Raw genomic sequence first — 22,440 nt, 5'->3', positions numbered from 1 at the left:
TTTCATACTTTTATCTTTAAACACAAAGCCAAGAATTATATATTCAGATAACCTGTAAGTACAGTGTTCATTCTGATAATGCCACAGAGAAAACCATCAAACCTTTTAAAGTTTGATCGTTTTCAATAGGAGTATTTATAGGTGTGATTAAGTCACTTGTGTGTTAACCATTAAAAGACAACTGTATTTGTACCTATGCCTAGTTCTGCAGAAGTTCTCTGCCTTGAGGAGCTTTACATGCTCATAGAAAAAAAAGTCAGCAAGAGATTACAGGAAGAAAAATTATTTATATATATATATATAATCAAAGATTATATATATAACAATACATATACATATATATATATAAATATATAAAATTATTATATTATATAACAGGAAGAAAAGTAGTTTAGTATGGCTTCTGTGAGGATGGATTTTTCTGCATCATATTTGTTTGGTCAGTGTTTTCAGCTGAATACTCACTGATAGTGCTGCACATGACATGATTGGTCCTTGTCTGCATAACTGCGTCTTATGGATCTCTTTTCTTCATGAGTGTGTTTATATTTGTTAAGGCGATACCAAAGAAGTTAAAGGTAGGGATGATGGGGGTCATTCTGAAGGGAGTTAATTTCAGACACTCTGAGTGGCTTCCCTTTAGCTCCGTGGTTATTGTATACACTATTTTTATGGTATGTGGGCCACTGTATTCCCTCATGCAGAGGATTGTCAATACTCTATTCCTCAGCTACTCAGTACTTTGAGGTAAGCAACTTGAAATCTAGACTATAATGTGATTCTGAAAAAGACAGCTGTATTTCTTCTAGTGTATTGATTATTAAGGGTTGTAAGAGGCCTGGGACCTTAACAGAGAACTTTAACCTTTTAGGAAGGACAACAGTATCCTTTTTCTTTTTGAAAAATATAAGTGCATGCAACCCTGAACATGAACATATAAGGTTGCTTAGGAAGTAGAGGAGGAGAAAAAAGCAGAAGTCAGTCTTGCACCATTGCCAATCTTTGCTTTGTTAAGGGCAATGTTAATTTTATTAGAAAACTTTTGTACAGTCTACGCAAACCTCCTGCTTATTCACTGTCCCTCTGTCCTTAGCAAAGGGACCCAAGGCTTGCTGTATATGTTCCACAAAACTGTGATAGAGTAATTCAGCCATTCATTAAAATAGAACAGATTTAAGTTTATGTGCTACATTCAGGAAAAGCTGAATTACTCTTAAAAGCAGGTTCAAGTCATCATTGGTTCACTAAGGGAAAAGAGCTTGTTAATGCCTTTGTCATAACTATCAAACTATCGGTACCACACAGGATTCACAGCTGGTGCTGTGTACACAAATACTAGTGGCACTGCTGTAAAACATGTTTCTTTATTTAATGTTCCAGTAATGAGTTTAAAGTAATGAGTTTTTCCCTGTTTATGGAAAATTGAAAATGGAAAATTGTTTTCCTGTCAAAAATGGTGTTTGAGCATAGAATTGTTCATATTAGCTGGCAGTCCTGTAGTACTCCCAACACAGGTTTTCTACAACTTCCTAGCTAATGGAAACTTCAAAAAGTATATAGCTGAGAAATTTTTGAAGTATGCATAGGTCCATACTGAATGGTGGAAAATAAAGTAACTGAAAACACTAGAACAACTGAACAAAAATGGATACTCACCAGCTTATGCTCCATGTTTTGATAGGGCAAATCTGTGCTTTGGTTCTAGCATGGAAATCTGTTATGTGCCAGGGGACTGCCTGACTTCAGAAAACCTAAACAAAACTTAGAAGCTTTAGGAGGTTATTCCTTTCTGCTTTTATGGGTCTATCCAAGAAAGCATAAAATGCCCTCTTACACCTTTTCAATGGCCTGAAAAAATCAAAGCAGAAGCCTTGAATTTTCAGAGCAGCAATGCAAACACTTCTATAAAGATGACCAAAATAAGGAATGTCTGTAGGTGGTGAGAGCTAATTGGTGTTGAGTCCTTGATAACTGGGAGTTGTGTTTTCCCAGTCCACCAGCACAGGCATTTCTATGTGACTTGCCTTCTTGCTCCTTAAAAAACCATCCTGTGGTTGTTCATGGGAGGTGTACAACTTCACAGGGTCATGGTTTTTAAGCCCTGTAGAATTTCATCTACAGTCTCTAATCTATCCATAAGTTACCTCTGTGCAGAGCTGTTACCCCCATGAAAATCTACTTTCTATTTGACTGAAATTGCACGGATATGCAACAGAATCTGGAATTTAATAATTCTCTTTCATTCTCTTCTTAATGCTGTAACTGACTGTAAACTGAGCAGTGTTGATTGAAACCCATCAACCAACACATTCCAGAAACTACTTGCGGAGAAAAAAAAAATGTGCATCCTGCATATGCTTTTTGGTGTTCAAAGCCAAAATATTAAAGCCAATCTTATAAATGTATCTGTGGCAGGGCCAAATGCTTGAACTACAAACAGATCTGATGAGTAAAAGAAATAATGTAAACAGTTGCCTTCTCTGTTATCTTCTTCAAGCCATGTGGATGTGGATAGGTCTGCATAAGCTGTATTCAGGCAATAAACTTTCCTTCTCCTACCCTAGTGTTCAATGTAGGCTCTGTGTGCCTAAGCAGTGAATGAGAGACACCAGGCAACTGTTACTACCCTGTAACTCATATTAATGACAGGCTCCCCAGAGAAAGGCTCTGCAGCCTGACAGTCATTCTTGGGCTGAGTTGTAAGCTCTGTGTCACAGGGATAAACAGCCTTTATAGTACAAATTCTTCTGTTACAGTGCCACAAAACTTACATGTGCATATTGTGGACTGTGGAAATATAAAATAATTTTCAGTGCCTGAGACTGTTTATATGAAACCTCAAGTCATTACACAATTTTTGGTTACACATTTAACCTGAAAGAATTGTTTCTAAGTAGAGAAAAACCACAAAAGCCAAGGCCTAAATAGTTTCCTTTTCCCTGAAGACTCACCCAAGATGCTGTCCAGCAGATGATTTTCCATGGCAGTAGCTTCCTCCCTGTGCAAATGAACATAGGAATTTCCTAGAAACACAGATCTCTGTAGTGATTCATGTGTCTCCCTTTCCAGAAGTTAGCTTCACTTGGAAAATCCTCTGAGTCATGGTTAGAATGCTTGTAATAGGGGGTATATGTGATACCTGTTCAGTGACTATTTTGTATTGCTGAGCAGAAAATAATGCTTGCAGGAAACTCAAAGATTAGGAAAGACCTTACAAATGCTGACAGCCTCTCAACAACACTATGGAGTGAAACAGGCTTTACTGACAGTGCTGACACAGGGGATTTTTTATTTCTTTCCATCTCACAGTGAATCACATCTAGGAATTTCAGAAAGGCAGTGTCATTTCATATGCTTGAAAATATGCAGTGGAAACTTGTATTTCCTTCTCATAATGTGAATCAGTGGCACTTTGACTCATTTAGAGACAAAAGGATGGTTGCTGAGTAATCAGCAGAAATCAGAGATAATCGAGAAGGGAATAATCAAAGTCAATTAATAGTTAGAGGGGAAAGGGGAGGACAATGAACAGCATATCTTTGATAGACTAACCTCTCATTTGGATATGGAAAGAAGTATCTTTTCATTTAAAAAGATGATGTTCAGGTGAACTGAGAAACATTATAGTTTACCAATGAATGTATAATGTCAACATTAGCATGGTGAAATAATAGTGATTTTTATTTGTACAGCATTGACTGTAACCAGACTTAACAGACAAAATTCAGTTCTCTAATAGACAAATCCCTGAAGCTGGCTATATAACTAAGCAGGAGAAACATGTCCAAATCACATGCTGGGTGACATCATATCTTTTGGAAAAGTGCCAATGAATATTTAGGCATTATAACAACACATTTAGAATTTATATGCTTTAAAATTAGTTGCATTTCTTGATTGCCTTTCTTTTGGATTTTTAAGGCTTGGTTTTGTTTGGTTTTTTTTTTTTTTTAATGAGATGTAATTGTTCAAGAGCCCTATAAGGCATGGTAAATGTTACTATTTCACTTGTCAAATTGAAGGCCAAATCTCAGGTAATCAAAGTAGTCTACATAGTGTGCAAGTAGCTATTCAGGTTGGAAATTCTAAGTGAAAATTATTTTTCTTGAATTGCAGTTTGTTTGTTTGTTTGTTTGTGGATCCGGAAACAGGTCACAAACACATGGTAGTGTCAGTGATGCCAAGTGTACTCTTTATCTGTTCCTAAACTCCTAGCTCCATATATGCAGGAGTAAAGAGAATGAAAACTGAAAGGCTTTAGAAAGACCCCAAATCCCATGCATTTCTAGCCCTCCAAGAGAACACTTGATGCATTTTCTGGGGGGATTAAAATTGTAGATCAAACAGAAAGATTTCGCTCAGCTGTTTGTTTACTCAGGACCCATAAGATCACACTTTGAACATTTGGTTCCAGATCCCTGGCTTTTAAGTACACAATCTGCAGAAGCAAGGCTGTAAAGGTCAAAGCAAGGGTCCATTCAGCCAAACAGGGAATGTTCATTGTTCAGTGTAAGAAAGGGAAAGGGAAAGATGCTATTTCCCAATTTCCAGCAATCTACATGATAGAGATTGTCTTGGAGGAGTCAAAATATTCTCTGACTCCTGAATGAAAGAAAGAATGAAAATCGCACAAATTACAATCTTACTGTTTTATCTTGGTGGTGACTCCCTGTTTTATGCATTTCAATTTTCTACTGTTTTGGGCTGCATTGAGAATTTCTGCCCATGAATTTTCCTGGCAAAGAAATGAGAAGATGATAAATTTTCCTTGGACAGGCATATGTTGAAAACATTTTATGTCACAGTAGCAGTCACAGCCAGACCCAAAATTTTTGAGCAAAAAGCAATGATAATTTCAGTATTCAGATTGTGTTGTAATTGGAGCTGGTTGAATATCAGTTAACTAACATGATATATTTTTGTCACAGAGATTGCAGACTTTTATAAATGTCCCAATGCATGGCAAAAGGTGTCAAGAAACTTAAAAAAATTACAATAATGTAATTGTCTTCTGATAAACCAACAGCAGAAAAAGAGAAAAGAAGGAAAAAACGTAAACACAACTGAACCTTCTTGACTCAAAGCAACTAGCATTATTCACTCATGTGGACATTTGTCACCAGCATTGGGATAAAGTTTTAGTTTTGCATAGTTTGTGCCTCCTGCAGATAACTGGGCTGCAGGACACTGAGGGTGTCTTTCTAAAGATTCAGCTGCTTGTGTGTGAGCTGAAACATTTGACATAAAGCAAGCAATGTTGTATGTATTCAAGATGAAAAAATTATCACATGGAATATAGCCTTATCTAAAATGAAGGTTTTCCTTGTTAATCTCTCCTGTCATCTGCTGAAGCTTACTCTAGCATGTCTCCTCTTATGAGGCCTCAGCTGTTAAAGCACACAAAACTTCATTCACAATGTCTCAACAGTTCCTCTTTAAATAAACCATAAAAATCTTTTAATTCTCAAAGTGAATGCTGGTGACAACAGGACCTTCCTTGATTTTTTTGAGCAGGTTTTTCTGTATGTGTGTTTTTATAGGGCTAATTTACAAAAGCTATATTTATTGTATCAGGTTTGTGTTTTTTTGGTAGTGCAATTTACCCTGATATTTTTTATCATCAGGCTTGGTTTCATAAATATAGGGGAAACAGAGTCAGGCTCTAAATATCATTGACTTTCAGTGACACTCTTGAATCTAAAATCTGAATCTTTTATAAAACCTTTCTAAGACAGGCTGATTCTTTATGGCATAACTGGGAGCAATATACTAATGATTTCTGTCATTGGAAGTATGTCAGAGTGTTTAGGCCAAAACAAAAAAATAGATGAAAAAGAACCATAACAGTTCTTTCCACCACTTGCAGTTAGTGCCACTTAGCACTTTGGCTAAGTGACTGCTTAGCCAAAACTGTCCTAAAGGTCACAGAAATTTTCTTGAGCAGGTGGGATCCTCAGACATACACCAGTACTACTGTAGTGCATCAAACCCTGTCTGTGCACGGCACAACAAAACTGAATTTCTGCTTTGAAAAAAAGTTCTGTGTCAAGCAGCTGCAGTTATCATGGAAAAAAAATGCAGCCACCTTTGAAAGCTATTTCAACTCTTGCTTCATCCTGCAGTTAAACCCATAAAAGCTCACTGTAAATAGTAACAGCTAATGAACTGTAGTCCTTTCAGCATCATGGGGATATATAGCTATAGACGCCACAAATGGATTTAAAGGTCTTATTAAAATACAGTTCCTTTAGAGAATTCAGTCCCCATTTCTTTTAATAGTTTGACTTTTGAAATATTTAATTTTTGAACTGAACAAGTCTTTTCCAGTTTTATTTTGTGATACATATTGTAATGTAAACTGTCACCTGCTAAATTTCTGACCCTAGCCTGCAAGCTAGATATTTACAAATGTTTCTAGTGGCTAACTACAAAACTAGATTTCACTCTTCCAGCAATGAGAAAACAACCTGTCCAGTGTCAAAGACATATTTTGCCTTCACCAAGGTGGCTGGCTGAGCATGTGCCTAAGCTGTCTGCATCCCTGAATCTGCTTCCACTCTACGCTGTGCTGCTGGATGGAAGGGCAAGTGTTTGTCCATTTGTCTCTCGCTTTTGGGGAATGAATTGCTTTGTGAACCTGTCAAGATACCTGTAATCTGTAGCATTTTGTCTAGGTCTGGTACCTAAGTTATTCTCTCAAAATACTTCTATAGCTGTGCAAGTAGAGATGGGAGCTGTGCAGTACAGCTGCAGGTTGGTTGATGGGAACAGGCCTCCTCACCTCCTAAAGTGATCATGCTTAAATCATACCCTAGCAGTTCTGGTGTAAAGGTGCTTCTTAAAGGCTATGAGTGCAGCGTGGTAAGACAGTGAGCTCTCTGGTACTGATCCTCACATTTGGGGCTGTACTGGACAAAATTAGAATCACAGAATAATTTGGGCTGGAAAAGACCTCTTGAGATCATCTGGTCCAACCATCCGGCTCAAAGCAGGACCATGTAGAACAGGTTGTCCAGTCCATGGATGGAGATTCCACAACCCTTCTCGACAACCTGTTCAAGTTCTTGACCACCTTCAGAGCAAAAAGTCATTTTGTTGTGGTCATGTGGTATTTCATGTCTTAATTTGTGCCAGCTGCCTCTTGTCCTGCCAGCTGGACTATGCAGAAGAATCTACCCCCTCATCTTCATTCTCTCTCATCAGGTACTTATACACATAGATAAAACCCCCTGAGTGTTCTATTTTCAAAGTGAATAGTCCTACCTCTGAGCCTCTCTACCAATGAGAGATGTTCTAGTTCCTTCATCCATTATCTCTTGGGTCCTGCACTTGACACTGTTCGGTTAAATTCTTTCTTCTACTGAGGAGCCCAGAATGGGACTGAGCACTCAGGTGCAGCCTCACCAGGGCTGAGGAGAGGGAAGGACCACCTCCTTCAACCTGCTGATAGTGCTCTCCTCAATGCAGTCGAGGGTGCTGTTGGCCTTTTTCACCCTGAGAGCATACTGTTCACCTGTGATCAGCTTGGTCTGCCAGAGCTCATATGTTCTCCTCAGCAAAGCTGCCTTCCAGCTTCTCAGCTGCCAAAGTGTACTGGTGCCTCCATTGTTCTTCCCCAGGAACAATACTGTGCAGCTACACGTGCTGAACTTAATGAGATTTCTCTGTGCCTATTTTTCCAACCTCTTTAGGTCTGTCTGAGGAGCACTGCACCTTTAGTCACTCCTCTCAGCTTTGTGTCCTCTTCAAACTCTGACCCAGTATACCAGGTCATTGGTGAAAAGGTTAAACTGTATTGGCCCCAGTATTGAACCTTGAGATACACACATACATATACAGATACACTGACTTACCTCCAGCTGGATTTCAAGCCACTCTATGGGCCCAGCAGCTCAGCCCACTTTCAATCCATGTCATTGTCCACTTTTCTAACCCTCATTTTTCCAACTTGTCTGTGATGGCAGAGATAGAGTGACTTCACTGGAGTCAAGTTAAAGAACATCAGCTTCTCTCCTCACTTTTATCTGCCTAGTTAGTGACCTTATTGTAAAAGCCATCAGGTTGGACAAGTGTGTTTTCCCCTCATAAATACATGCTGACTGCTCTTAATAAACTTCTTGTCCTTCATGTGTTTGAAAATGTGTTTCAGGAAGATTTTCTCCCAGTAACTCCCAGAGACTGAGGTGAGGCTCTGTGTCCTGGAGTTCCCCACATTTCCAACTCAGCCTTCTTGAAGATAGAAGTGATCTTTGCTTTCTCCCTGTTTCTAGGAACATGAGATCACCATGACTTTTCAAAGATAATCAAGAGTGGCCTTGTTGTAGCAGTTTTGGGTGCATCCCTTCAGGCCCCATGGATTTATGGATGTCAGATAACACATAGTTTAACCTTCCCCTAAGTCAGTTCTCCTCCACTGAGGGTAATGATTCTTTTTTCCATACGTTTCCTTTGGTCTTAGAGGCCTTGGGTTTCTAAAGGCCCATTTAATTAGTAAAAACTGAGCTTCCTAGGAAGGCTCTAACTTTTCTTTTCTGTGTCATTTGTCACCAGTTCTCATGCTCCATTCAGCAGCAGACATGTATTTTCCTTTGTTTTTCTTTTGCAGTTTGTTTGCTTGTAAAATCCTTTATTGTTGCTGTTAACATACCTTCCAAGATTTCAGCTCCTGTTAGGAGCAATATGCTCATTGCACATCCATGCAGGCCTCCTGGAAGATTATCCTGCTTTATTTCATACTTGTCTTGACAGACCTTTCTTGAGTTCCAGGAGGTGATCCTTTCATATCAGCCAGCCTTACTGGAACCTTCTTCAACAGAATTTTATGCCATGGCATTCTTCCAGGGAGACCCCTGAAGAGATGGAAGTGGATTTTTGTGTAATCCAAGGCTGTGGTCTTGATTTTTGCCTTCCTATCTCCTTTTAGGATCTGCCCTCAACTACTTTATAGTCACTGCAGCCAAGGCAGCCTCTAACTTTCATGTTTCCTAACAGTTCTTCCATCTTCTTTAACAATCAGACTTGGCTGAGTACCTTTCCTTCTTGGCTCCTTCATTATGTGTTCCAGGAGGTTGCAATGCACACAAGAAGTATCCTAGATTACTTGAGTCCTGCTGGACTGTCCTTCCAAGAGACATTAAGGGTGTTAAGGCTCCCCTTGAGGGCCAGAGGCAGTGAAAACTTCTGCTTGTTTGCTGAAGACATTACCTGCATTTTCCTGAGCAAGCAAGCCATAGCACATTCCCACCTTAACAGTGCCTGTGTTGGTCTGCCCACTAAACTTGATGCAGAACCTCTTCACTGACTGCCTCAAGGCAGACCTGTTTGCATTTCAAATGCTCTCACAAAGCAGGTTATTCCCCACATAACCGTGCCTGCCTCTACTGCCTTAAAGCCTGCATCCCTTCATTGCAATCCTCTAACTGCAGTCCTTCTGTCAACATTTATAATGTGATCACTTAGAACAAGTGTTACAGTTTCTGATGTGCATGTAACTACATTTAAATGGCATTTTGTGGTATAACCCTAGGTGGCAAACTAGCTTGAATCTGACCTGCCAAAATATTCTCTGCTGTATCTGGTGGAGATCAAACCCCTTCTTCCAAAACCCCTTGAGGCCATGTAGCTGGCAGCTGCTAGGAGACACAGGCAGGTGGCTCTGGGGAGGAATAACAGAAGGTGTGGCAAGCAAAATCCATTTCCATAAAACCTCTTCGAGTGTAGCTACTTATACACTCTTACTTGTTCAGAAAATACATTTGGATGATATGGCTTGTAGGCAAAGAGAAAAAGATAGGATGGAAATGCAGATTCTTAATCAAATCCCAGATAATTTTAAATTATTTTAAACTGAAAATTGCCTTCACTGTAGTATGCCTGACTATGAAAACTAGAATATTGAAGATCAGGATTACTAGTTTCAGATTATTTTTGCTTTTCTTTTTCTTCATAATATTTTCTTCTAGAATAGAACAAATAATATCTTTCTCTTGTTTATATTTTCTCTCTTCTTGGCTGCTATATGTTCCCCACATTCTCCTCTATAATGTATATATTCATCTGGTCTAGATTTATTCAGGCAGATAAGAATTTAAAGCTCTTACCTTCCACCACCAAGTCTGTTACCAATGAGTAAAGTTTTGACTAACAATCTATTTGTCAGAATATGATCCCCAAAAGGCAAGTAGGGGATCTTCCAGTACTCTTTGCAGAACGAAATGGACACTGCTTTCTTTTTTAAACTTCTATTGTTAATTCCTGTTGACTGTGATAGACAGAGACTTAAGTGCAAGGCCTCTCAGCCATAGACCCAGACACTAATTCAACCAGCCAGCCTCTGCAGGCTTTGGCAGATGGCTCCTTCATAGTACTGCATCTTTAATAACCCATTTCCCCTTGTTAGCCAGGGACAAGCTGTAAAATTACCTAATGGTGCTTAAAGATACCTTTTAAACTTATCATCTGCATACCACATTTGAACTCCACGCAGTGCTTTTTTTCTAACATGGTTATTCCAAGAGAGTTAGCCACAAAGTTTCCAATTTATATTTCACTTGCTTTTTAATGTCATCCACATTTTGAATTGGATTTTTCCTTTTTTTTTCTAGCAGAAGCATGAAACTCTCTTAATGTTTACTTTTAATGCTGGTGGTCTCAAAGGAAAAGGAAAAGCTTGGAGTAGTTTTTAAATTTTCAGAAATTATTAATGATTTGATCATGCGACTGTGTGAATGGCAGAAAAACAAGGTTCTTTGGATAAGCCTTACAATGGGTGCTGGGAATGTATAAGAGGCAGCACATGATTCAAGGCAGTGGACCATCTCAATCTAATGCCATACACAGCATTAATTTGTACGGGTGTGGTGAAACTTAACTCCCTGAAGGAATAAAGTAAGGTAGGAAAGTTTTAAGAGATTTCTTTGATCTTGAAAGTTGGAGGGGATGTTTACAAAAGTCTTATACACCGAGGGCATGAGATTATTCTTGATGATGCAATACACCTGAGCACTAAGTTGGAATAGCAGAAAATGGCTCAACTGCCAAATGAGTAACTGGCAAAGAAAGTCAGGTAGGCCAAGTTGTTATGAGTGGGTGAGCTAAAAGAATAAAGAGCAAGAACACAGAGAATGCTGAAATAGATTGCACTGCAGGTTCAGTGGCTACTGAAATTGGTCATCCAAGAAAAATATAAGCATTCATGTTAAAGAGGTGCTCCTGCAGGGAATGAAAAAATTAACTTTCTTACTGTTGCCTTACTTCAGAATTGGATGATGGATGCCAACTTAGGGAAGGATTCAATTTGTATTAACCCTGTAATTAATCCATAAAAGAGAAAAATTTACTCCAGTGAAATCAGAGTGCCTCCCTTTTTCAGCTGAATTTGATAACAGAGCAAATGAACTTATTTTTGGCTAGTTATGTCTTAAAATAATTTGTTCTCTTTCAAAACTTTTGATCCAGTTGTGCATTTGATGTTTATTGATTTATTTTTCTTCCAAATTTTACTTGGTCCAGAATGTATCTTACAAGTCATTGGTGTAGGTCTAGTTATTTAATCTCTTGAAATTTTTTCTGTAACTGTCCTTTGCTAATGACATTAATATATTCTTATTCTGCTTAAGGTTTCTTTTCTTTGAAAGAGGTAGGATACTTTTGCTTATTGATTTTCCAGACTTATTTTCAAGGAAGTTAGTGGCTAAGCTTTCTTTGATTTCCAGGTACCAGATGGATCCCATTGCATCTGAAGAGTCAGATGTTGTCATCTATTAATGACATACTGGAATAATCTGTTTAAGTGATAGTGGCTCTTTTTGCACAGACAATTGTAGGTTTTGAGTGCCTTGTAAATCCAAGCATCTTTGGCCTATACTTTATCAGTTAACATAAGAGTTATGGAGCATATGCAATCAAAACATTCAAATTCTCTTTATATGGGTTGTGTTCCTGGTTTGGAATTATGCTGGACCCAAAACCTGTCAGTCAATGATAGCTTTCCTGCAGCCTTCCCTGTATTCCTGTGTTTGAATTTGCATGTGTGTGTGTGCATGTGTGTGCCTACTGATACAACCTAAAATTTCTTGGAAATTCCTGTCACCTGTGAGTGTAAACTCCTGTGTACTCTGGTTCCTTTTCTGGAATAATTTGAAATGGCTTTCCTTTTATGAATCATCTCCTGATATGCACTGAGAATATTGTCATACACATACAAGCTTCGTAAGTCGGCACAAAGAATCAGAAAACACCTTGCATTAGAGGACATAAAGGCTGCAGTGTGAGGAGTTAAAGTTGCCTATTTCTTCTAATGGCCTATGAAAATGAATTTGGCACAGTAATCATCTTAAGAGAAAATTTTTCTTTTGTGATATTAACCTGTCAACTACAGCTGCTTGTTAGTGTCATGACGAATTTTGTCAGATGTGGGGCCTGTGTTTTTCAGCTGGAATATCTGTGTGCTGCAGACAGGAAGTCTGGTTCTGAGTGCATCACCAAGACTGTAGCTGCTTGCTACTCCTGATAATGTTTCATTTTGCTGCTTCTTGCAGCCCTTCTGGAGAGGGGCCCTTAGCACAGCATGTGTCTTCAGGTGTCCCTGTGAAATTAATGGGCAGCCAGAATGTTTGGTATTGAAGACATCAGGAGTTAAAGAAAGTAAAAGCTGTGCTGTGGTACACTCAGCATGGAAAGCCAAAACCACATAATTGCCCAGAAATTGTCAGTTCATTGTAAGTATTGTATGAACAGGGCTATTAACAAGTAGGGAGGAATGCTTTTCCATTGATAACTTGGCCAGGCTCCAGTGTTGTACAAATGTACATACTTTTTCCTTATGTTCATTCAATGAGTTAATAAATTCTCTTTTCCCTTCCTAACCTGTTATACTGCCAAATGGCTGCTATATTTTCTGTCCCAGAAGAGGCTGCATTTTGCACCTGCACTATGGTTTCTGCTCTCAGAGGTATTCTAATAATTTTCCAAGCTAGTTTAGGATATATGTATATATGTATGTAAATGCCATACAGACTTGCTCAAATGCAGCAGTCCAACAAACCTAATTTTGTTACTATATGGAAAATTAATCTTCCATGGCAGATGAGTTATACTGACACATAATCATGACTCTGCAGCTTTTTATGTCAGTGTTCTCTTTGCCTTGAAGAGTTCCAGAGCTGTTATAATGAGTTTATCAGGCTGATCATTGTCTGGAGTAAAACTACCTTTGCTTGGAACAGGCAGCAAGAGTGTTCTGCTCTGTGGCATTTCAGAGTTTCTCTTCTATTCCTCTGAAGCAGCAGCAGCAGAAGTAATCAGTAAAGGGGAGGAGGTTAGATTGCAGTCAAGTAACAGCCTCTGTAAATTTGCTCAAAGTCCAAGGGATCTGGCTTATGCAGGGCAGGAATTTAAGTCTCTGTACTCTGATTTCGGGAAGAGTTTAATTCAGGTACTTTGCATACTGTTTCACAGTATTTGCGTTATAAGATTGGCCTTGTGGTGAAATTGACAATTAAATTGCAGATTTTAGTGCCATCACACATTTCTTGAAATAGAGCAGCAGAGGGAGCTGTTAGGGATGTTCAAATGCTGCAATGCTTCCAACAATTTTCTGATTTGTAACTTGTTGCCTTTAAGAGTTCTCTTCAGGACAGCACATGAATACTTTTGTTGAAGAACTGACAGTGGACCTGCCTGCTGATTTATGTTACTGAAGAGTAACACTGTTAGGGGTATTCCTATTTAAAAGGAAAGTAGTACACCACTTTGCTAAGGAAGCCATATAATCTCAAAATTGTTTTCCTTCCTTCTGCTCCCTCTGATCTGGCAGCAGAAGGGAGGGCAGTATCATGACGATATAAGTACACGGTAGTGTAGATTATCCCTAATATTTTGCAGCTATCTACTTATTTATTTGAGGAACAAAGTCCAGCAAAACTAACATTGTTTTCGTTGGCCTTTCAGATAGACACTTGCTTGACTAACACACTATGAAAACATTACACATTGGCTTAGCTCAGGATAGATGCTTCTGCAGCAAAGGGCAGCTTTTGCAATTTTTTGTGCTTTGAGAAGGAAGAGTGGAAAGGTTTTACAAATGCATTTCCTCTTCTCCCCACCAAATTTCTAACACAATACATTTGTTCTTCAAAATCACCAACTCCTGGTCTAGCAGCACTTTTTAGACAATCAATCTTCAGTTCATCAAGAGGAGAGGAGTCTTTCTTGTACTATGGGCTTCTCCTGGAAACACAGTCGAAGCTTCGTGTGTTTCTGTGTCACTGGTGGCACTGCCCGGAGTACATCTGCCGTCGTGACTTCTACTTTTTCATGTCCAGTGCTCTCACTACTGAACACGGACTAGAACTGCTTCTAGGGTTGTCTTTTAAGGATGCTCTGTTCCGATCTAAAAAAGGCACAGTCTTTCTTTTGGGACACTTGTCTCCACAATCTCTCTTTTGGGACACCTGTCTCTCCTATATTTTTTCACTCCCTGGGGCTGAGGGGCATCAACACTGAGCAGTCTCTGTATCACAAGGAACATGGGTCTGTCTATCTCTCTTTTGGGACACCTGTCTCTACAATCTCTCTTTTGGGACACCTGTCTCCCCCATATTTTTCACCCCCTGGGGCCGAGGGGCATCAACACTGAACTTTCTTGGTTCTGAGGCCATTGCCTCCCCCTAGAATGCAGTTTCTGTATCACAAGGAACATGGTTCTGTTCATGGCTATACAAAAAGAGTCTAGTAAAAGCCACTCCATCATCTCTTCCCACTAGGATTCTTCTCTATTCTTCTACTATCTCTTATTCGCCCAGACTTCTCTCACACTGGCCCATTTCTTTCTTCATCTTCCACTCTATCTTCCAGGAGAGGTCAATGTTCTGTAAAGTTCTCATTCTCCAAAAAAGGGTTAAAAGCTCTTACAAGCGGCCGGCTGCACCTCCCCCTTCTTCTCCTTCCCAGCCGTGCTGCCGATAAACAGGCCCATGTTTATCAAGCTTCAAGGTTACAGTCTCAGGCAGCGGCTCTTTCTCTCTGTGTCTCTCAGGAGAAGCTGCCCGATGGCTCTCGGTGTCTCTCTCTCTCTCTCTCTCTTCTACCTTTCTACTCCCGAGCTCAGGCCTACTTCTTTCAGCTACATAGCTTTTCCCTTCCCCCTGCCCAGCCAGCAGCTGGGCCGGGGCAGAGACCCGAACTCTTTCCCGCCTGAAACTCAAGAAGACCCTCCCAAAGGAAAGCTCTGCTTTTAACTCCGTGTTCTCAGAAGCGTGTCCATGTCTTAATGGCCAAGTTAAATGCCAATATTAAAGTCTGAATATCCATTAGCCAAAAACACAACATCTCAAAAAACACATTTCCTGTCAAACTAACATACCATTTTAGCCAGGGGGATCCCCTTCTCCCATAACAGGCTAAAAATCATAAAAACAGCCAACCCTAACAATTCTGTGATCTCTCACCAGAGCATTTGGGTGCAGCTTTTCTGCATGTGTACATCATCCCTTGGTACAAAACTAGCATGTATGGCCCACACTCCTGAGAGGTACAGGAACAGTCACAATGCTTGTTACCATGCCTATCTAAGTCCCACTGTATTATTTCCCAATTACATATGTAATTCTGAGCTAAAGGAACTTTGCTGTGTGACTGAAACATTTGAAAGCTGCTTGCACATTCTTGGAACATATTGGGACACTCTAGACTTTCAAATGCCAACCTAACCAAAATGATCCTTTTGTTACTTTCTTCCATTATGGCAGCACTGGGGCTCATCCTACATATGAATCAAGGCTGCCATTTCATTCATTTAGAAATATTTTTTGCAGAAAGAATCAGCTAGCTCAAAAATTTCAGTAACATCTTTGTTTGTCTTTTAATAACCGTAACTGAGCAGTCTGGTTTGGTAGGTTTACGTTCTGTCTCTTTACAGTGTCACGTTGCTGGTAGCAATACAGTCAGTCTTTTAACTGGGTTAGAAGGGGAAGGGGATAAGGCCAGGCTCTCTAGAGATGAGCCTGAGGGTGACATACCAGAGTTGGTGCAATGGACAGCCCAGCTGAAGTGCACCTACACCAATGCACAAGGATAACAAACAGGGGAATCTGGAAACTATTGTGCAGCAGAAAAGCTATGATGTGTTTGCCATCATGGAAACTTGGTGGAATGCCTGCCATGGCTGGAGTGCTGCAATAGATGTCTATAAATTCTTCAGAAGGGAGATGGGCAAAGCAGCAAAGGGGTTGGGGTAGCATTGTGCCTTAAGGAGTGTTTTGATGGTATTGACAGTGATGATGATGACATGGTTGAGTGCCTATGGGTGAAGATCGGGGCAAAGATCATCAGGGTGGGTGGTGGGAGTCTGTTAAACCACCCAACCAGGATGAACAGGCTGACGAGGCATTCTGCAAGCACTGGCAGAAGTCTCACAGTCTCCAGACCTAGTACTTGTGGGCAACTTCAACTTGCCAAGTGTCTGCTGGAAATACAGCACAACAGAGAGAAAGCAGTCTGGAAGGTTTCTGAAGTGTGTGGAAGACATCTTCCTTACACAACTGGTAAATGAGCCTACTAGAGGAGGTGCTCTGCTGGACTAATTGGCTGTGAACAGAGAAGGACTGGTGGGTGATGTGGTGGTCAGTGGCTGTCTTGGGCATAGTAACCATGAAATGTTAGTTTTCAATACTGGGTGAAGTAAGGAGGAGCACCAGCAGAACTTTCACCTTGGTCTTCCTGCAGGCAGACTTTGGCATGTCTAGGAGATTGTTTGACAGGAGTCTATTGGGACTCAGCCCTGAGGAGGAAAGGAGTCCAGGAAGGATGGCTGTGTTTTAGAAAGGAATTGTTAAATATTCAGAAGCAAGCTATCCCCACATGTAGAAAGACAAGTTGTCAGGAATAAGACTGACCTGGTTAAACAGAGAACTTTGGCTGGAACTTAGGGAAAAAAAGAAATCTATTGTCTCTGGAAGTAGGACAAGGTAACTTCACAGGACTGTCAGGATGCAGTAAGGCCATGGATGGAGATTAGAAGGGCCCAGTTCTAGCTCAGCTAGAGCTTGATTTGGTCTTCAGTTAAGGACAATGAAAAAACTTTCTATAAATACATTGGCAGCAAAAGGAGGGCCAAGGACAGTCTCCATCCCTTGTTGAGTACAGAGGGTAGTGTAGTGACAAACAAGGAGGAAAAGGCTGATATACTTAACGCCTTTTTTATCTCAGACTTTAATATCAAGATCAGGTGTCCTCAGGATATGTAGCCCCCAGAGCTGGAAGTTAGGGACAGGGAGCTGAGTGAAGCCCAAATAATCCAGGAGGAAGTGGTTGGTGACCTGCTATGCCAGTTAGATACAAGTCTATGGCACCTAATGGGATCCACCCCATAGTAATGATGGAAGAACTTGCCAAACCCCTCTCAATCATCTACCAGCAGTCCTGGTTAACTGAAGAAGTTCCAGCTGACTGGAGGTTGGGATTAGTCACTCCTGATGTGCCTGCAGTGAGAGGACAAAAGGAAATTGGCTTAAGCTGAGACAGGAGAATTCAGATCAGTAACTGGAAAAAATATTTTCTCTGCCAGGTGGTCAGGCACTGGAATAGGTTGTCTATTGTCTTTTGTCTAGGGGTAGGTGTTGGAGTTGCCATCCCTGGAAGTGTTCAAGAGGCACCTGGGTCTGGTGCTGCTGGTGTGGTTTAGTGTTTAGGGACTACAGTCATAGTTCTGGGTGGACAGTTGGACTGGATGATCTTATAGGTCTCTTCCAACTTTGATGATTCTAAGGCAAAGACTGCTGTGGCTGAGATGAAGGACAGAGAACAGGCTTCTTAATAAATCAAATGAATCTAAATATAAGTTAGTCCAGTCCTAAGAGACACTTGTAATTACTCTGTTCTGTGGCTGATTTATTTATAACTGTAGAGTTGCAATGGGAACAAAACATGAGGCCAAATTCTGACCTCAGAATATAAATCTAGAATCATTTTGCTCTGATTTTTTTTTCAGTTTTGATGACATTACTTGGAGTTCATTATATTGTGATTGAGGTCAGAATCTGTTCTCTTTTATCTGATTTTGAGCACAAAGAGCAGCAGGGTGTATGTTCAAACTAGGACTGCTGGCACCTTGATATGGGCATTGGTACCTTGAGGCTGACCAGATTTTGAGCCTCTTCTTTGTGCCAGAGACAGATAGACAGACTGACAGGCTCTCCAAGATTGAGGAGTGTAGGTAGCTCACCAAAAAGTTATCCGTTGCTTTCAGTGATACTAGGAGATGCTTTTTAACTCTTTAGGACACTGTGTCAGTTTGTAAATCAGTTTTGCTGAAATATGAAGGAAGAGAGACACTACTAATTCTCCTGTGCCCAAATGATATATTTGTGATAGCAGCAATGTTTCAGTGTTTATTTAAGAGTAAATGAATCATATACAACTCCATAAAATAGGAGAGATTCTGCAACAGCAAGTGAAACTATGCAATTGGTCTGAAACTTTGATTCATGTGAGGAGCAGGAGGAAACACTGCAAGTTTATTATGAATCCTAGGCTGTTCTATACCAACTATTTTTAAAAATATGTTGTTTACATGTCCTCAAATTGACAGTGTAATGCATCTAAAAAACTGTCAGGTGAACATCCTCTCTTGCAGCAGAAACAGTGCTCTGCGGCTCTTGTAGTTACTGCCTGTAACTGTGAAGGAACATGGCCTGAAGAGAAATTAAGGGATTTATCAGCTTGGTTTATTCAGATTGTTTTAGTCAGTTAATACAGAAGTATGAATATCTTCATTATAGCAACATTCTTCAGTAACAATTATGTGTCAGCCCTTGCAAGATTAAACTAATTATTCTCCATTTTGGAACATATTTGTTCTGGATTACAAAATACAGTGCTTTCAAGAATTCATCTCTCAGTTCAGCAAGCCAACTTGCAGTGAAAAGTGCCAGTTATTCCCCTTCCTCCTTTTTAAAGACTGGATATCTTCTTGGGTATATTTTTTAATTTCTGGTATGGGTATACTTTACAGAAATGTAAAGCAGGTTGCTGCTATAATAATTCCTGAATTTAGCCATGTTCTGATGGCTGGAATATGAATGTGATCCCCCTTGTTAAAGAGCAACTACTTGGAGTTTCTGTTATGTTTTTGATAGATTATGTTTATTTTGCCCTTGGAAATAACAACAATTGTTATAATCCAGGTGCTTGGGTAATTGTGTGGACTTGTGATTTAAACATTGCCTAGACATCTGTACATACTGTCATTTCTGTAATTTAACCATGTCTCAGTTCATGTTTTGAGCATTCAAGCCTTCTCTGTAACCTTCTATAATAGCTTTAGCATTTAAATGAATGGATTTGACAACAAAAAGCAAACATTTCTTAAGATAAAGCAGCTGTGCTTTGATAGATGCAGCTATTTTCTGATCCTTGGTTTGTACATCAGGAATAAGAAGAGTAGCACTGCATGTCTACAAGCTACTTAAAATTATTTCAAAAGGATTTTGAAATATCTGGTTAACCCAATACAGGCCAAAAAAACCCAAGACATTTCCCAAAATTATCTGCACCTCAGTAATGGCAAATATAGAAGCAGTTCAGGGATACTTCTGCAGGCTGATGTGTTTCCCTACTCACATGCTGATGGACATACCAATGTTAATATCCACAGTGGGTATATCTTGGTACCTCCTTGGCCAGGGATTCCAAAATAAGATACATGTTTATGTCGATCAGATGCAGACTGGTTACAGCACAGTTGATAATTTATGTCGTCTGTAATCAAAAATTTTGGTATGGAAATTCTCTCTGTATGTCCTCACATCACCCTCAGTGAAACCGGGCAATTTGTCTGTCAATTCACCACTCTTATGAGTGCTGAGCAACATTTAACAGCGGACTAAAATTTGAAAACTAGAAAGGTTGCAAAAGTGTTAGTTTAGTACCTCCACCTTCTTTCTGCCAATAATAAACGTTTTTCTTCTTCAGAGCATTAACTGGGCTTTTAGACAGTATGGAAATGCTTGGCTGTGAGGGTTTTTCTAATTTTTTAAGAGGCAGTAGCTGCATTTATGTGGTTCAAATCCAACTACAGCATGAATTAGATAACTAAAAAATCAGGAAACTGTGCAACAAAGCAGAGTAGCAGTAAAGTTCCAAGCATGGCACTAAAGTCATTATGTCTGAGAGACAATCATAAAAGGAGATAAAATTTTAGGATTTTGGGGATAGCTTAGCGGCACATAACTCCATGCAAGATCAGTCTTTAATGGAGAGCAGTTCTGAAGAAATTATTTGTGCCTCATTATTGATGCCTGACAGTTTATTAGCAAATGGTGCTTTTGCAGCTGCTTTGGAATCTCCAGGTACAAAGTAGTGTAACTTTAAAAGTGTTTTGAAAGAGCCATTCCTGTATCTCTTCAAGAGATTTTCTATTAAAGGAGCAATTGGATTGGTACATGTAACTGTGAGGAAGTTGAAAGCAAAAAGGTCCTTCTGTCAGTTATTTAAAATTTGTTATTAAATTTGATGTTGTGAAATGCCACTGTTGAGAAACATGAGCAGGAAGTGTATTACTTCTAAGTGCTCTATATGTATCACTTTGGGGAACAGTTACTGTATGATGTAAATCCATCGATGTTAATAGCTAGATGTGCACTGCAGTGAAAATCACCTATGTTACAATACTGGATAGATTCACCAGCATATTAAATACACTTAAATATATTCACCAGTAAATTATATATAGGAAAAAAATAACTTGTTCCTGTCAGTCTCGATCCATTAAAGTTGTTTATTCATTTGGCTATCTTTGGTGCTAGCTCTCAAACAAATGCATGCATAAAGGGATATTCGGGATTGGAAGGGAGGCCTAGGAAGTCATAACCTAGTTTGCAGTTACAATCTCACACTTGGCTATAAAGTTTTTGTCTCGAGGGATTGACAAGATGGCTATGACAATCTTGCCTTCTCTATTCACAGGTGTTCCCTTTCCAAAGAACTTTCTGCAGATCTGCAAGAAGATACTCTGTAGGCTTTTTCGGGTATTCGTTCATGTCTACATCCATCACTTTGACCGTATCATCCTTATGGGGGCTGAGGCCCACGTCAACACCTGCTACAAGCATTTTTATTATTTTGTGACAGAGCTCAACCTCATAGACCGCAAAGAACTAGAGCCTTTGGTAAGTGTGGGGTCTGGGCAAAAGCTCTAGGAAGTTTTCCTTCTCCCTTCACCAAGACATTCTCATCCTTGTTGCAGTGAGTTTCCTCTAGGAACAAGGTTTTTCATCCAACACAGACAATTTAAAGGGATTAACTCTGCCTCTCTGCATAGACCCAATCCTTCTGCTGCAGTATTTGTGAAATCCTCAGTAGGCTCTGTAGAAAGAAAAAAGTGTAATGTATGTTGTATGGAAAAAGATAAGGTGGAAAATCCTGGCATTTGAAAATAGAAGTTCATTTGTCTTTTGCTTCCTGCTGTACTATATACTTAGTATATAATTTTATTCAGTCTGTTTTCACTGGTCACAGCATGGCACTAAGTCATAGCAGTCACTTAAATGCGTGTAAAGGGAACAGTTATCTATATAAACGTGAATTGTGAGGTTTTTTAAGTCCTTAAGTAGGTGTTTGTGAAGGTATTGAGTGTGTTAGATCCAGAGCACACTCTGAATCTAAGGGAGATAGATGAAGTGAGACAGAGGTTCAGATAATTAGCAGTTTAACAAAACCAGACACTTCCTTGTGGACTGAAATAGATTAAAATTAAAATCATTGTTTCCAGAAGCAAGGACCCAGAAATGGAAATGTTTTTGCTGTTGCTTGCAAATGCAAATAAAGAAAAATATAAGCAGAGAAGGAAAAGTAAGGAACAATTCAGAAAGCAGTTCAAATCCTCACTGTGGGTGTCTAGCCAACTTTAAAAGGGATTGGGGAGACATTTCCCCATAGGTTAGAGTTTGGACTATACTGTATCATACAGCCTATTAGGAAGTTCTGGAATCACTGGGTTGTGTTTTTGGTTTTAGGGTTTTTTTTTTGCACAGAATCACAGGACAGCTGAGGTATTGGCTGGCACCTGTGGATTATCATGTAGTCCAAATCCCTGTGTCACCTAGAACAGGTACCCAGCACCACATCATGTTTTACTTGTTTCATATAACAAGACATTGCAAGGCTGTGTGTAGCACAGTTTATATGAAACAATTCTGAAAGTGCGGCACAGTGATGATTGCCTGTATTTCTGCAGGAATTGGAGCTGTTGCAGGTGTGGTTCTTGTATATACTTGAACTGATTGGAGGAGAAGTCTGTGAAGACAAAATGTATCATCTTGTTTTCAACAGTTTGCAAGGCTCCTGAAAGACACTTCTTTGGCCTGTATAGATAAGCTGAAATGTATCTATGTTTTTTTCTGTACAGGAGAATTTAATATGGTATATAAATATGTCCTAAGG

General features: G+C 39.6%; 1 protein-coding gene across 1 annotated transcript in view; it reads left to right on the top strand.

The window, feature by feature from the left end:
• The window catches only part of MOB3B (MOB kinase activator 3B), a 48,644-nt gene that overhangs the window by 10,044 nt on the left and 16,160 nt on the right, over nt 1–22,440 (top strand). The window contains exon 2 of the mRNA XM_066569455.1: nt 20,965–21,167. Coding sequence (XP_066425552.1) covers nt 20,965–21,167 — 203 coding nt within the window. The remainder of the gene's footprint in view (nt 1–20,964; nt 21,168–22,440) is intronic.

The sequence above is a fragment of the Molothrus aeneus genome, chromosome Z, assembly GCF_037042795.1.
Source record: "Molothrus aeneus isolate 106 chromosome Z, BPBGC_Maene_1.0, whole genome shotgun sequence".
NCBI classification, from domain to species: Eukaryota; Metazoa; Chordata; class Aves; order Passeriformes; family Icteridae; genus Molothrus; species Molothrus aeneus.
Note: the sequence above shows the minus strand (reverse complement) of the source record. Positions and strands in the feature narration are given on the sequence as shown.